Genomic DNA, 14,035 nt, shown 5'->3' on the forward strand with positions numbered 1-14,035 from the left:
CCTGGAAGATCTTCTGGAATAAAAACTTGACTCCTCCAGATCAAATAATTTCCAGGTTAAGCCTTGAAACTAAAGCTGAATTCAATGCGTTACAGGTGATTACATCTCAAAGCAGTACCTCATAGGTATTTGTACAGTGAGAACCATACATTTTGGAACGAATCAGAAAATGGTAGATCCTGATTTTGAAGAACTAGAGGGATTATATTTGACAACAGGCCAAGGTTTAAAAGGTGGACACATCTTCGTGCATGAAAGGTGTCATGAGATTACATTCTTTAGTCCACAAGAATGAATGTGTTATGGGCAAGACAGGCAAATCAAACACAAATGGTGTTAAACAGCAGCAATACGTTGCTGTGTAAAAGCAGCAGTGCTAAAAATAGCAAATGAGTGAGTGGAAACATGGAAATGCATCCGGAGTGTTGCAGAGCTGAGATGTCCTCCGTGCTATTGAAGTGCCAGTGCTCACTGTGGGCTCCAGGCACAGTGGTTGTAGTGGAGTTGCAGCCAAGGGAATTGGGAAGGAATTGCACCCTTGATTGTGTTCTGCTGGGATTTAGGGCAGGACAGCCCCCCACGTAGTGCTGCACTGGCCTGCGCTGTTTTGTTTTACTAATAGCATGCTGCCACACTGCCTTTCTACAGCTCTATCACACTAACATCACTGTGCTTTCACCAGTACCTATGATTAAGCAAAAGGCATACAATTTGTCCTTAAAAATGGTTACTTCAGTGACATCAGCTATTGTTCAAAACAGCTGTGTTTTTCAATATCTGTAAAAATATCTTTTGTGCAATTTTGGGGGGAGTTTAAATGAAAGTGTACAGAAAAGCAGGGTATGTATCTCTGGTATCAAGTATTCTTCAAAGACAAAACCTATCTTTATTGAAATATGAATTGCAAAGTAGTTTGCCACTCTGCAGTTCATCAAGTCATCACTGCAAGCCCAAACTTTCTTCAGTCTTGCATTTATTTATTTTTATATTTAGCTTCAGGCCTGTTATCTGTTAAAATACTTCACTACTCCCACACATACAAACTGTACTAGCAGTCTTACACTCTCAGAAGAGTTTATTAATAGAAGCTTTAAGAATTAAGTCATTCTTTCATGTGGTAGCAATAGGATTTCTTTCAATTGAACCTCTTCAGTTCCTTAAGAAACAAAACTAGGTCTAGTACTTAGCTCACAGAAGAGTAATGAGACAGTAGCTTAAGATTATTTTTCATGTCCCTTTGATTGCAAATTATTTTGAGGTTCTTGATTCTCTTTGGAATCAAGCTCAGGTTTAAATGCCCATTCTATTTTAATGAAAACTTGTTACTATGGTTCTGTATTTTGAATATAACTAAATTAAACTTAACTATGTGAAAAGGCCTATCTCAAAGAAAATACTATGGTGTTGCCAAGAAAAAAAGCTTTGCTACAAATGGAGACTAAAATGTCCAAATACTCCATTTTTATTATTTTTTTTCCTTAGTATCATATCCCTGGAAATAAATTGGCTTGGTAAAAAGGGGGTAAACCTACAGCATATCGTAATTACAACAAGACACACTGCACTCCCCGCAAACTTCAGAGTTCTTAAAAAAATAAGTTTCAGAAGTTGTTCTCTTAGCCAGAGCCTTTTCTTTCTGTTCTGGCTTTGCTGACCACCTTCTGTCTCCGGGCTGTTTTTAGTGAATATTTGATTGTTTCTGTTCCCTTTCACTGTCATTAGATCAGAAAGGGCAATGTTAGCCTTGTTCTGCCATCAGTGAGAGGAAAACGATACTGTCTTGTCAACAGGAGGGGGAGCATGTGCTAATAGGAAGAGCAGATGCTGGTGCTCTGTATTTGGATTAGAGTCCCTATTGATCCAAAGAGGATTTATAGTAGCTGTGGGAGAGAAGATTGTCAAGCAGTGTCATTGTTCTGTTGTTAACCTTTCCCTCTTAAAGCCAAGGGTTGGAAGGTAGAAAGGTGTTACATCTAGGGAGGTTTTTCTTTTTTGGTGGTTATTTTAAAAAGATAATTACTCTGTATAACAGTCCCATCTCTGGAAACAAAAATTATTTGCTGCAGTAGACTTTAGTGTCTTCATTGCAGTGGGAGTTGGTGCCATTCTTGATTCAGAAGCAGTAAAACAGCAGTTCTCTTTGTTCCTTTTTATGATTATTATTTCCTTACTGAATACTGAAGCGTGCCTATTAGTTCAGTGTAATGAGCATTTACTTAGTGAACTGCAGATAAGATTCAATAGGACCTTGATAAGGCTTTGTTAAGGAATTTGTCATTCTGCATTCTAGAATGATTAATAGTGTGGGGGTTTTGTTTGTGCTAGGATTTTCAGAAAAAAACTTAAAATACCAGACTGAGAAGGATTTGAAAGGCTAAACCACAGTCTCATCCCCTCAGGAGCACAATAGAATACCAAGCTTTTTGCTTTTTTTGCCTTTTTTTTTTCCAGAATAGTACCTTTAGAGACAAACTTCCTTCAGAATTGCAATTTCAGTTTTATTTTTATATCAATGTGATTGAACTAGTGGGTTAGTTATATATATATTTGTTTTATGTTCAGCTGTCTGCTAGATTTATACTAATGTGGTATGTTTCCCTTTCTCTCTTCAGCTTAATAACCAGTTTGTATTTTGTTTTGATTTTTCAGTCCCGTCTTTTACCTTCACACCAACAGGTATATATTTGCACTTTACCCCCCTTCTTTGTTACTTAAGCATGTGTTTGTGGTACTATTTCTCTTTCTCTGACATAACCAACCAGCCCAGCTGTTCTGAAGGGGTTTCTTTAAACAGTGTCATTAATGATAGGTATCATTATTTGTTCTCTGAGTAGTGTGCATTTGCTTTGTGGCTGACAGTATTTTCTATTTGTGTATACCATTTCAAAGCACACCATTCCATGCCAGCATGCCATTTTGTAGCATGATCCTGTCAGTTTGTAAAACTTGGGCTCTCTTCCTGCATATTCCAAGGGAGTAGTGTGGCCTCCCACATCTAGAGATGCAAAAGGTGCTTCTGGTGAAGTACAAATGACTTAGCAGAGCCCAGATGCTGACTTGAAAGAGATTCGGTGAGATTATAGCTGGTGAAATATCTGTTCCATTTCTTTCCTCTGAATCTGCATTAATCCAGTGACCTTAGAGTTGTCTGCTTTGGAAGATACAGAAAATCAAAGTCTTACAGCAGTTAGATTTCTTTGCTTGCTGCCTTAAATGGTATTTTGCTATGAAATTTTGAAATAATTATCCTGTTCAGCTTAAAAAGAGGTGTATTTCAAATTCAGTGTGAGTTTAAAATCACCTCCTGTTTCGCTTTGTTTAGAAATATGCAAAATATGACATAATCTGAACCATGGCCCACCAAAGCCCATGAGAGCCTTTCCATCCTGTAAACCTTCAGTGGGTCCTACAGTCTGGCAGCTGAGCAGCTCATCCTCTGCAGCAGATAAAACCCAACACATTCTGTACCCATCAATATTCTGCTTTTCTTTTAGCTACAGCCTGAGTGAGCAGACAGGTTGTTTCTTCCTCCTTTGTTCGAAATCCTCCATTTTCACAAGAGACCTGTGAGACTTGCAGGGTGTGTGTATCCAGGCAGGGTAAAACCCACCCACCCCAGCTCTGCACATGCAGTTTCCCAGGGAATGTTAGCTCCTAATCAGCACTGTGCTAATCAGCACTGTGCTAATGTGGCCTCTGTGCAGCAGCTGAGTTACATCCTTCAGGCTGGACCACAGAGGAAGGCATCCCGGCAGATCGGGCTGTGCTGGGTTGGTCTGACCCACGTGCTGTTAGTCAAACTGGAGGCTGCCTGCTCTCAGAATTCAGCCTGTTCCCTTCTGCGTCCTGTTCAGCATGAGCCAGAGTGGCCCTCAATGTTTCTGTAAGCCTTTGAGTGCCTCGCTGGAGAATAATTCAAACTCTTTATTATTTTGCTGTTATATTAATTGGCTAAACAGAGGGTTTCTGTTGTAATCTCTGTTGTAGCACGCCACTGAAATTCTGCAGAGGTTGGAATCCAACATCTATTCTCTCCAGTGGGTTCTTAACATTAAAAGAAAATATCAGGGTTTCTTAAGATGTGTCAGAGCTGGAAAATAAATAGCCTTGAGATTTTTAAAGAAATTGGGAAAAACATAAAACATGTACAACACTTAAAAGAAAAAAATCCTTGTTTTTCAATCCAGAATCTCAGTCATGCTTTGACTTTAAATGGAACCTGTCTCCCCTCTTTAGCATTACCTACAGTAAAAGACTTACCTGTAGGAAAGCATCCTACATTTTAATCCTGTTATTGTAATCACTGCCAGCATTTATCTCTCTCTTGCAGACTCCCACTTTGGAGTTCTTCTAAAGAGCAGAATTTGGCTGCTTGTTTTCAGCACATTCCTAGCTGGAAAGTATAGAATCCATCAGCATCTGCAGGGAGGCAGTCTCCTTAACCCTTTGCCAAACCCAATGTAAACCTGCAAAATTTATAGCACTGTTTGTTCTTGGATGTTTGCATCCTAAAAACTAACTTCTCAAACATATTACTTCCTGTGAAGGATATGCAATCCACATCAACAAACAAATGCATGTGGACATCCACTTTGTTCATGAAGAATACTTTGAAATGCTAGAAAATTTGTTCCTTCTAATTTAGAAAGTGTTCTTTCTGCCAGACTGGTTTTTTAAACCAAGATTAATATATTTGAATTTTTAGATTATTTATATAATTTATAAATCCAGCTGTAAAATGTTAAAAAATGTGCAGCTTCTGTGGACTTCTAGAGTGTGCTTGTTCCCTGAGTGTATTGTAGTAACATTCAGAAAGAGCATTTGTTTTTGCAGTAGCTTCAGCTGTAATGAGCCATTATTTACATTGGAAGTAAGGTCTGTTATAGAATCATGATACCTCTTTAATCTTGCCAAAAGAATAAGGTAGAGCAAAGCTTTAACATCCAGCCATTCATGAAATAAATATATGACCTAAATTCTTCCACAGAGTAACTCCACTGAAGTCAGCAGAGTTATGTTAAGAATAAGTTCAACCTGATGTATGGCTTCCTGCTTTCTTAAGTGATACGTGTGTGTGTGTGTGTGTTCAGAACAGAACTGAAATATAAAACCCTGTTGGGGCTAGGACTAGCAGTTCTCAAGCAACACAAGTATTATGTCTGAACTTGGATTTGAAGTAGCTTGCATAATGAGACTCAGAATTAATGTATAAACAATGCACAAGTCTTAGCTACAATGAAACAAAGGAAAAGTAAAATCTGTTATTGAAGGAGTCTTGTATGATTTTTAAATTTTTTTCCTTCTTTTTATCTTTAACTATTTCAGTAACATATCAGAGAGGAGGAGAGGCCGTAAGCAGTGGAGGCAGGTAATTATGTGCTTTATTCTTATAGGTTTAAATTGTGTGCAAATAAATTTAAGGATTCCAGGAGTTCAGTTATCCTTGTAAGTGATGGCAGAATAACCACTTGCATAGATAAGTTTTAGTTCATTATATGAATGTATACATTTTGGCCATATATTTTCTGTCTAGGAGAAGGGTATGTGGCTTGAATTTTTAGGTTGACTTCCAAAACATTATTTGAAATATTTTCAGCTTTGTTAACCCATAAAAACTGCATCTCAAAAACTGAGCAGCAGAGGGAGTGCTTTAACTTCAAAATAAAGACCTGGCTTACCACCTGATTAAGGGAGTAAAAGTAATTAAGTTGTGGCCTTTATGAAGATCAAGAAATATAGCTGCTTCACAAATACTACAAAGAAAGAAAATGTTTATTGGTAAAGATTGTTGAAGACATAAATGGCCTATAAGGTGACATTTTAAGAAAAAATCATTCTGTGAATGCAAAACAGTTAAAGCATTGCTTAAAATAGATGGGGCACTGAAGGAGAGGGAAGCAGGTTGTAAATTTGCAATCACCCACTCTGAGAACCAGGTCCATTCCAGATTGAGGATTTAACTAAGGCATGTTCATTGGGTTTAGGTTATTACTTAATGAATGGCCATGGAGAAAGCAGTAATTTACATTTCCTCTGTAGGGGTAAAGTTTTCTTCAGGAAGAAAAATAATGGTTTTAGCAAAAAGGCAGGTCAGAGCAGTGGTGCTTTAGTAGCACACCATTTTTTTACTAGGTCACATTCAAAGATTTGTCATGATGCTCAAATAATACTAAAATCTCAGAGACCAGCTGGGCAACAAAGTCCTGTAAGAATTCCTGTTCATAAGTGGCATCCTATGATTCCTAATTTGCAAGACCATGCAAAAATTTGGTAATTGTGAAGATTAGGCATAGAATAAAGCATTCCCAGTCTACCTGAGTGCTGTGCAGAGGTGAGGCTATTCAGCTTCTGCTGCAGCTGGACCTGGCATATTATGAAGAATTGCAGGTATCTCTGCCCAGCACTGTGTGCTGCTGTGTTTCATGGCCACAAGAGCATGGAGGGAAGCCTCTAGAACCATGTGGTTTTTGAATGGAAAAATCTGTAAATCACTGGGTTGCTGCCCTTACAACAGGAGAGTGAGAAAATAGGAGAGAAGAGGGATGAACCCACTCTTTTCCTGAGAGCTGTTCAAAAAGATACTCAGCTAACATCCTTTGTGTTCCTTGTGCCACTGCTTTCTCACTCTTCCCTTAGCACACGCTAGATGAAGCACTCTCACATGGAGAACAGAAATTAAGCCACCAGTGTCTACATTACTTGCACAGTAGCTTTGGTACTTCTAGAGAATCAACTTCAATTTTACTGTCCTAGTGTTCAGCAGCAGTGCCAGAATCTAACAATGTAATTGATTCAAGGTGCAAACATCTGTGCTGGTTTTGTTCATTTGCATATATAGCATTGACAGCATGTGTGATCTAACTTATTCTGTAGAATATGAAACATAGTTCTGCAATGTAAAAAAAAAAAAAAAAAAAAAAAAAAAAAAAAAAAAAGTTACTTTTGCATATGAAACTGTCTTCTGATATCCAAACCTAAAGTTTTCACTTTCTTACTTTATATTTGCAGTGTTTTGGAAAGGTTTAGCATTTTTGCCAAGTGCAGTTATGTGAGCATGTTAAAGCATTTTTCAGATTTCAAAATGTCACAGTGATGTATTTCAACATAATCTCCACTTGTGTGATGCTGAAAAAATACCCATTTCTGTGGCAATCCCTTTTCTAGACAGGATTTGAGTAATGGTAATTGTGCTGGGTTGACTCCAGCCAGCACCCACACAGCCACTTGGCTCTGTCCACCCCTGCCTCAGACCCCTCCAGTAATTCAGGGAGTCAAGAAATTTGCTGCCAAGATTAAAGATCTTTGGAAATTATGATCTCAAATCATCACCAGGTTCTGGATCTGTAATGCAAGCATCTTTTGTCTGCAGTTCCACCTAAATGTCTCCAATTAGTAGAATTCTCATCTGATTATATACATCACACCACATTTCTTATATGACAGCAGGTGAGAATGCAAAGTAAATTTTAGAAACAAAGGCTCTTTAATTCTCTCTGCAACAAACCAGTACACAGATCTTTAAAGTGCTGAAACATTCTGAGATGTTTTGCCTCCTCTAAATGCCTTGAGGTGTAGGTTCATTGTAAGAGCAGAGTGTAGGAAAAAAAGCAGGGAATTTCAAATCAGCTGGACTGCTCACAAGCCTACACAGCTGCATATTTATTTCAGATTTTTTTTTCTAATACTTCTTTACTGGATGCATATTGGCTGGTTTGTAAGCCTGACAGCAAGTCAAGCCTCATCACCTCCTATGTTAGATTGTCAGATGACATATGCGGTACAGAAATATATATATATATACACACATATATGTATAGATCTTTTAAATGTCATTCTAAGTCTATGACTTAAGCCTGCAGCACTGACAGACTCTATCCCCCACAAATAACTGCATGCAGCTTGTATTTTCAACTTGCAGTTTAAGAGGATTAGCATATTTTATTTTTGAAGATCATCACATCTAATATTATGGAAAATAGTTTTTGCACTATTTCAAATGCAAAGTTGCCTGTTAAATCCCAAGAGAAGGGGACTGTGTTCATATTTGTGTATGTGACAGTAGCTAAAATTATCTATTTTTTTAAAGCACCTTAGTTATCAAAGGCAATTTTAAATTGTGTGGGACTGTAACATGCCCTACTGCATTGTTAGCATGAAAACTCAAGAGCCACCAAAGATTCTACAGAACATTCATCAGAGAGACTTTCACACTCACGACAAAAATTCAGCAGCTTGGAAAAGTAGGAATGCTGATGACAGGAATACACTTTATTCCAAATGCAGCTAGCATGCAGCATTCATATCTGGATATTTTTCAGATGGTCAGTATTCCCAAGTACCTCAAACTCTCTTAGGAGCTGAGTGGCTTTCTCATGACCAAGTGTGTGTCACCCACTCAGCATGGTTACTGAGATCCAAATGCTCCCAAGCCACAGAGTTATCTGTTATCTGCTGTTCCCTTTGATGCACCACAGTAGTACTATCTGATGGTGAGGAGAATTTGTTCCATAAATAACCAAGAATTTGGGAATATTCACATTTAAATTTAGTTCTTACTTATGCATTTCCATTCTGCTTCCATGTGTGAATTTTTTGTTTATTTGACTTGCTAATTTCCTCTTTTTTACCTTGCTTTCTTTAAGAAAGGGCGAAGGGGCAGAAAAATAAAAGTGCAACCTCCTAAGAGAAAAAAAAAAAATTAAAAAATGAAAACCAAAGTGACAGATAAATGTTGCTCACCAACATAATAGTATAGTCCAGCAAAATGAACTGATGATGCCCTTGACTACTCACTCCTGAGTGATTTAGCAAGAAACAGGTTAGACAAGAGACTTGAAAATGCTAAATAATTGAATCAAGCTGAGTTTTTCAGTACTCAAGCCTTTTGGTACGTGGTATTATTTTGTAATATCTCACTGTTTGGGAAGAATGTCACTGCAATGTGAAAATGCTTTTGTTAAATTTTTGAAATGACCAAGCTTTGTTTTTAAAGGCCTGGACTCCTAAACATCAGTGAACCGGCCACTCAGCCGTGGTTAGCAGATACTTGGCCTAACACAGGGAACAATCACAATGACTGCTCCATCAACTGCTGCACCTCTGGCAATGGCAACAGTGATAGCAACCTCACAACGTACAGTCGACCAGGTTAGATATGTTTCTACCTTGCTAAGGAATCTCCTTTACAGACGACGTGCTTCTAATACCTGAGAGAGTGTACAGGTTTCTTTGGGTTTTCATTTCCAATGCTTTCATGCTTAATATAGTGTCTCCTCTATGTCATGATCGTGCTTTTGGTCTCTTTTTGGATCCTTTCTGAGTCCTCTTTGGATAATTGTAGCAGGCTTAAGGAGTACCTGCAAAGTTAAATGCTGCCAAAACTCACACTGAACTAATACATTTTGGCTTCTGAATAGAGCAGATATAGTAATTTTTTGGGTTGTTCTATACATCCTTGTTGCTTGGATGGAGAAGGAGAGACCAAAATGATGCTAATGTGGTTTTCTTTCTGGTTTGGATGTGATGGGAAGCAAGAAATAAAACATTGCCACAGTGCTTGCAACAAAGTCAGTCTGTTTTGGCACACCAGAACTTCACTTTGAGTGCCATTCTGAACAAAATTGGATAGCTGGTGTTCTGGTTAGGGTGTATGAATAAAGAAGGTAACTTAACACACTTAAAGCAATTACAAAATGTTAGGTTAAGTGGTAATTCCTGGGAGCTTGAGCAGGACTCAGAGAGCTCTGGAAGAAAACCTCATGAGTTCTATGGAGCACATTTGAGGAAGTATATCTCAGAGTGCTAATTGTTGCACATTTTGTTTTAAACAGACCTTAGGTTCCCTTTGGTTTAACTTTGTGTTACTGGTGAGGAGTGAAATAAGGCTTTTCCACTTCAAGTTTTGCTGGTCTTTGCTAGTAGCATGTCCCAGCAATCCAGAAGGGGAGTGTGTGAAGGCACTCAAGTGCCAAGCAGCATTACTTCCTGTAATTAATGTGAAACCAGCTCAAATGGCTGGTAATTTGTGAGTGGCAGTGATGGCAATTCATCTCCTGCAGTAATGCTGTCTGACAGTGACCAGTGCCAGCTGCTTCAGAGCTAGGTGAGAGAATTTGGCATTAGAAGCTTGTCTCTCAGTCTGGCTGAGGATATCACGTCCAGCAATACCTGTATAAAAAGGTTTGTGATTCAGGGATAGTTCACTGTGGCAAGGACTGACATAGCAATTCTAGTAAATAACAAATTCAGAAAAGGAAGAGAAGGCATGTTTTTTATGGTTACAACTTATTATAACATCTTGTATAGAACTGCAGTGGATTCTCCCTCATTTTATTTTTCATATTAAGCTTGGTTCTGTCACAAAGTGTTTCCTTCCTTTCAAATAGAACTACAGAGCTCACGGGTCAGGCAATGTGCTCAGAGTGGTCTCTTCTTTCCTGGAAATTCTGCCAAATTTTCTTAATTCTGTCATCGTGGGCTGGTTTATGCACTGAAGCAGCAGTGATGGATATCCCCTCAGTAGTTGTGAATATGCAAAGTAGTTGCATTTTTAATTGCTTTTAAGTATAGCACTGTCTTCTAAGTCTACAGAATGGGAACCGATTGTTCCAAAAGTAGATGCCATAAAAACTCTAACTAGATAAATCTTCTGTTATATATAGGTAAAAGTTGTAAGTACTTGTTATGAGGAATTATAATGTGTCTATGTAAAAAATGTACCTACTGCATATACTGTATTGATTATATTGCCTCACACACAAATCAGATGTAGCTGCAAATGAAAGGAGGTAAAAACATAAACTTTAAATGACTCTGCAAGGATATTGTAGCAAAGCCTGAGGTATCAGAAGTGAAGAATATACTGTATATATTATTGCCTAGTATAATACAATAGACTTGGAAAGGAGGAAAGACTAGTATGCAGTAGGTGAGAGAAATGAAAACATTTAAACTCTAGAAATCAAGAAGTTGAAGACTGTGAAGCAATAAATAACAGAGGCAGTAAAAGACACCTCACATAAGAAGGACAAATATATCAAACAGTAAGCCTTCAAAAAAACCCACAGGCTGGGGGCATGAAATGTGCAGTGATAAGTTCTATGTGGCATGTTCTGATACTGTTCCTTAGTCACTGAAAATGTGGATCAGTGATTTTCTTACATAAGCATTATTTTATTCTCCTTTCTTGGGTAATATATCTCTAAAATTATGTGTGTGTTAGGGAATGTTTTTGGAATTGAAAATCCTCTGTTTGCTAGTTATTTCCTTAAGAGTAATGGTAAAATCTTGAATTCTGTATGTAGTTTCACTTGCCATCCTCTCCAGTAAATTCATTGTGGACACAGGTAATGGACTTTGGGTTTTGAATCAAATTCATTAGCATAAATACCACTTCTTTTAAAAGCGGAAAAATATATTCATGGTGAATGTTATGTAATTACTGATGCATTAATCAACTGGAAAATGAGAATTTTTGCTTAAGGATCATTGAATTCTAGTTCCACTAAGCCTTCTAACTGCTGACCCACAGACTACTTTACTTCATTCAGTATTCTCCCAGTGGACTGGATGTGGAGAGAAGACACTGGATGTGTCACACATTGGCAAGAGAACATGGCAAGGCAGGGACACTGTTTCGTGCAGTGGCCAGAGCATAGCACACGTCAATTTACTGTCTGCAATAAGTGGTGGTCTCAGGATGCAGTAAATGTCAGAAGAATGAATTCATGCTGTCTATACGATATATCTTTAGCATACAGGACAACGTATTACTGTGCTATTACGTATTTTGCAATATCCAAAGCAACTGAAAATAAGCAAAAAATCCAGATTGCTTTTCTGCCTTTTTTGTTTCAAATTAAAATATAAGATTGTACAAGCAAACGATGATCAAATAAAGACTTGCTACTGGGTACTGAGTTACCTTTTGCATTGTACTGTTTTTCTTTAATTCTCTTATATGTAATAATTTCTAAGTCTGTTTTATGAAAACCTGTTGTATGTCTATTTCTTACCACAAATACAAGAGTGTCTAGGTACTGTTGAGGTGACATGAGTTGAAGTTCTTATTTAGTTACTCCTGCTGTTAAGTTTTGGTTGAATTTCCTTTGCAATGCAAGAGATTTTAATCACAATTACTAATTGAATATCTATATTGCTATGAGAATAATGTCTAAAATCATGAATGTTTATATGGCCACTATGGAAAAGCCCAGCAAGGTAAGTCATTGTGGATGTAATTCAGCAGGTCTGAATTTACAGTGAATCAGAACAGCAAACCCAACTTTTGGAGCAGTAGTGTATAAGGTAAATAATATTCTGTAAATTATATAGTTAATGGCAGTATCTCTGTCTCAGTGTGTCTGCTACATGGATTCAAGCCAGGTAGTTGTGCAGTGAGGAAATGTTAGAGGGGGTTTCATGGAAAGTCTGGTGTGAGCGAACAGAATGACCTTTTCTCTTTTCTCTCCTCTGTGGTTAGCCGATTGTATAGCAAATTACAACAATCAGCTGGACAACAAGCAGACAAACCTGATGTTGCCTGAGTCAACTGTATATGGGGACGTGGACCTCAGCAACAAAATCAATGAGATGAAAACCTTCAATAGTCCAAATCTAAAGGACGGAAGATTTGTCAGCCAGCCTGGGCAGCCCACTCCTTATGCCACCACTCAGCTCATCCAGTCCAATATCAGCAATAATGTTAACAATGGCAGCGGGGACACGAATGAGAAACACTGGAAACCCTCTGTTCAGCAAAAGCAAGAGGTTCCACCCATACAGTACAACATTATGGAGCAAAACAAATTAAACAAAGGTGAAGAGCTTTTAGCTTGTTTCTCCTCTTTAGGCATCAGAGGAGTTTTGACCTTCTGGTTCTAGGAGTCTAAAGCTTTCAGGTTCAGCAATTACAGGCTTCTGCGGTGCTTTTAGACATCTGCCTCTTTAGATTCAGAAATACACCATTTGCAGTGTCAGAAAGTTAATTAGCACCATGATAACCTTTCTGATATAGAATTTATTGTGAAAAATAACAAGCTGTATCTTTAGAAAAGAGTTAAATAAAATACATTTCCTATGGATATGAGATTAATTTAAATTTAATAGTAGTTAAGGGATCGGTTAGGACAGAGGCCAGATATTTTATTCATAAGCCAGATGCATGGTAGTCACATTATACTCTACCTTAAATTTTAAATAGGTCAACCCACTCTTCCCAGTCGTGGATGGAGACTCATTAAATCTACATGCTCATGTAAACGAATGAAATTTTGCATATCAAACTCTGTAAAATTGTATTGTGTTGTACACTGGGGGCACAAATGGAGCGGTCCAATTCATTTTAGACTTGTTCCTAGCAAGCCTTTAATTCTCATATTGAGAGGCAATGCTACCGCACACAATTTTGGAAGCTAAATTCCTGTATTACCCTGACTGAAGTCTGTGGATCCAGAAGCTAAAAATAAATTTATTTCAGTGCTAAGAGGAAACATCAGAATGTTCTTTTGAAGCCTTGAAGGCAGGTTTCTTTAATATACTGTGTGGGAGCTGGAAGAAATAGGTATGTGATTTCTTCTTTCTAGTCCTCCAGGCTACCATGCAACCTCTTTTAATAACCTGATTTGCAAAACAGTATCCCTAGGAGTTGGACCCATTCTAACTTGGAACTTTTTGCATGGATTGTTGTAACTCAAGTGATCACATAGTGATAAGTGATCCAGTAAAAAGAGACATTTCATTACAGGAATATTGATTTCTCTACTGGACCCATCTACTCACAGAGGAGTTCAAAGGGCAATATAAAATGTCACACCTTCCCTTGTCATAAACATGCCAAAAGAAAATTCAAGGGTTTTGGCTCCTTACTAGAGGGTTAAAGCTGTATTTTTTGTAATTGTTCTCTTTCACGAACTGTGTATTACGTACCTCTTTGGGAATTAAAACATGTTTGGTTTTTATGTGCTGGAAGATACTGCATCTTTCAAATTGTGTATATTACAGCTGCATATTCTCTAGCATACTGTAGTGTGGAAAG

The 14,035-nt window shown here is 37.8% G+C and overlaps 1 protein-coding gene across 1 annotated transcript in view; it reads left to right on the forward strand.

The window, feature by feature from the left end:
• The window catches only part of ROBO1 (roundabout guidance receptor 1), a 643,691-nt gene that overhangs the window by 606,460 nt on the left and 23,196 nt on the right, over positions 1-14,035 (forward strand). The window contains exons 20-23 of the mRNA XM_068180592.1: positions 2,650-2,676; positions 5,326-5,368; positions 8,993-9,147; positions 12,482-12,817. Coding sequence (XP_068036693.1) covers positions 2,650-2,676; positions 5,326-5,368; positions 8,993-9,147; positions 12,482-12,817 — 561 coding nt within the window. The remainder of the gene's footprint in view (positions 1-2,649; positions 2,677-5,325; positions 5,369-8,992; positions 9,148-12,481; positions 12,818-14,035) is intronic.

Source organism: Anomalospiza imberbis, chromosome 2 (genome assembly GCF_031753505.1).
Source record: "Anomalospiza imberbis isolate Cuckoo-Finch-1a 21T00152 chromosome 2, ASM3175350v1, whole genome shotgun sequence".
Classification (NCBI taxonomy): domain Eukaryota; kingdom Metazoa; phylum Chordata; class Aves; order Passeriformes; family Viduidae; genus Anomalospiza; species Anomalospiza imberbis.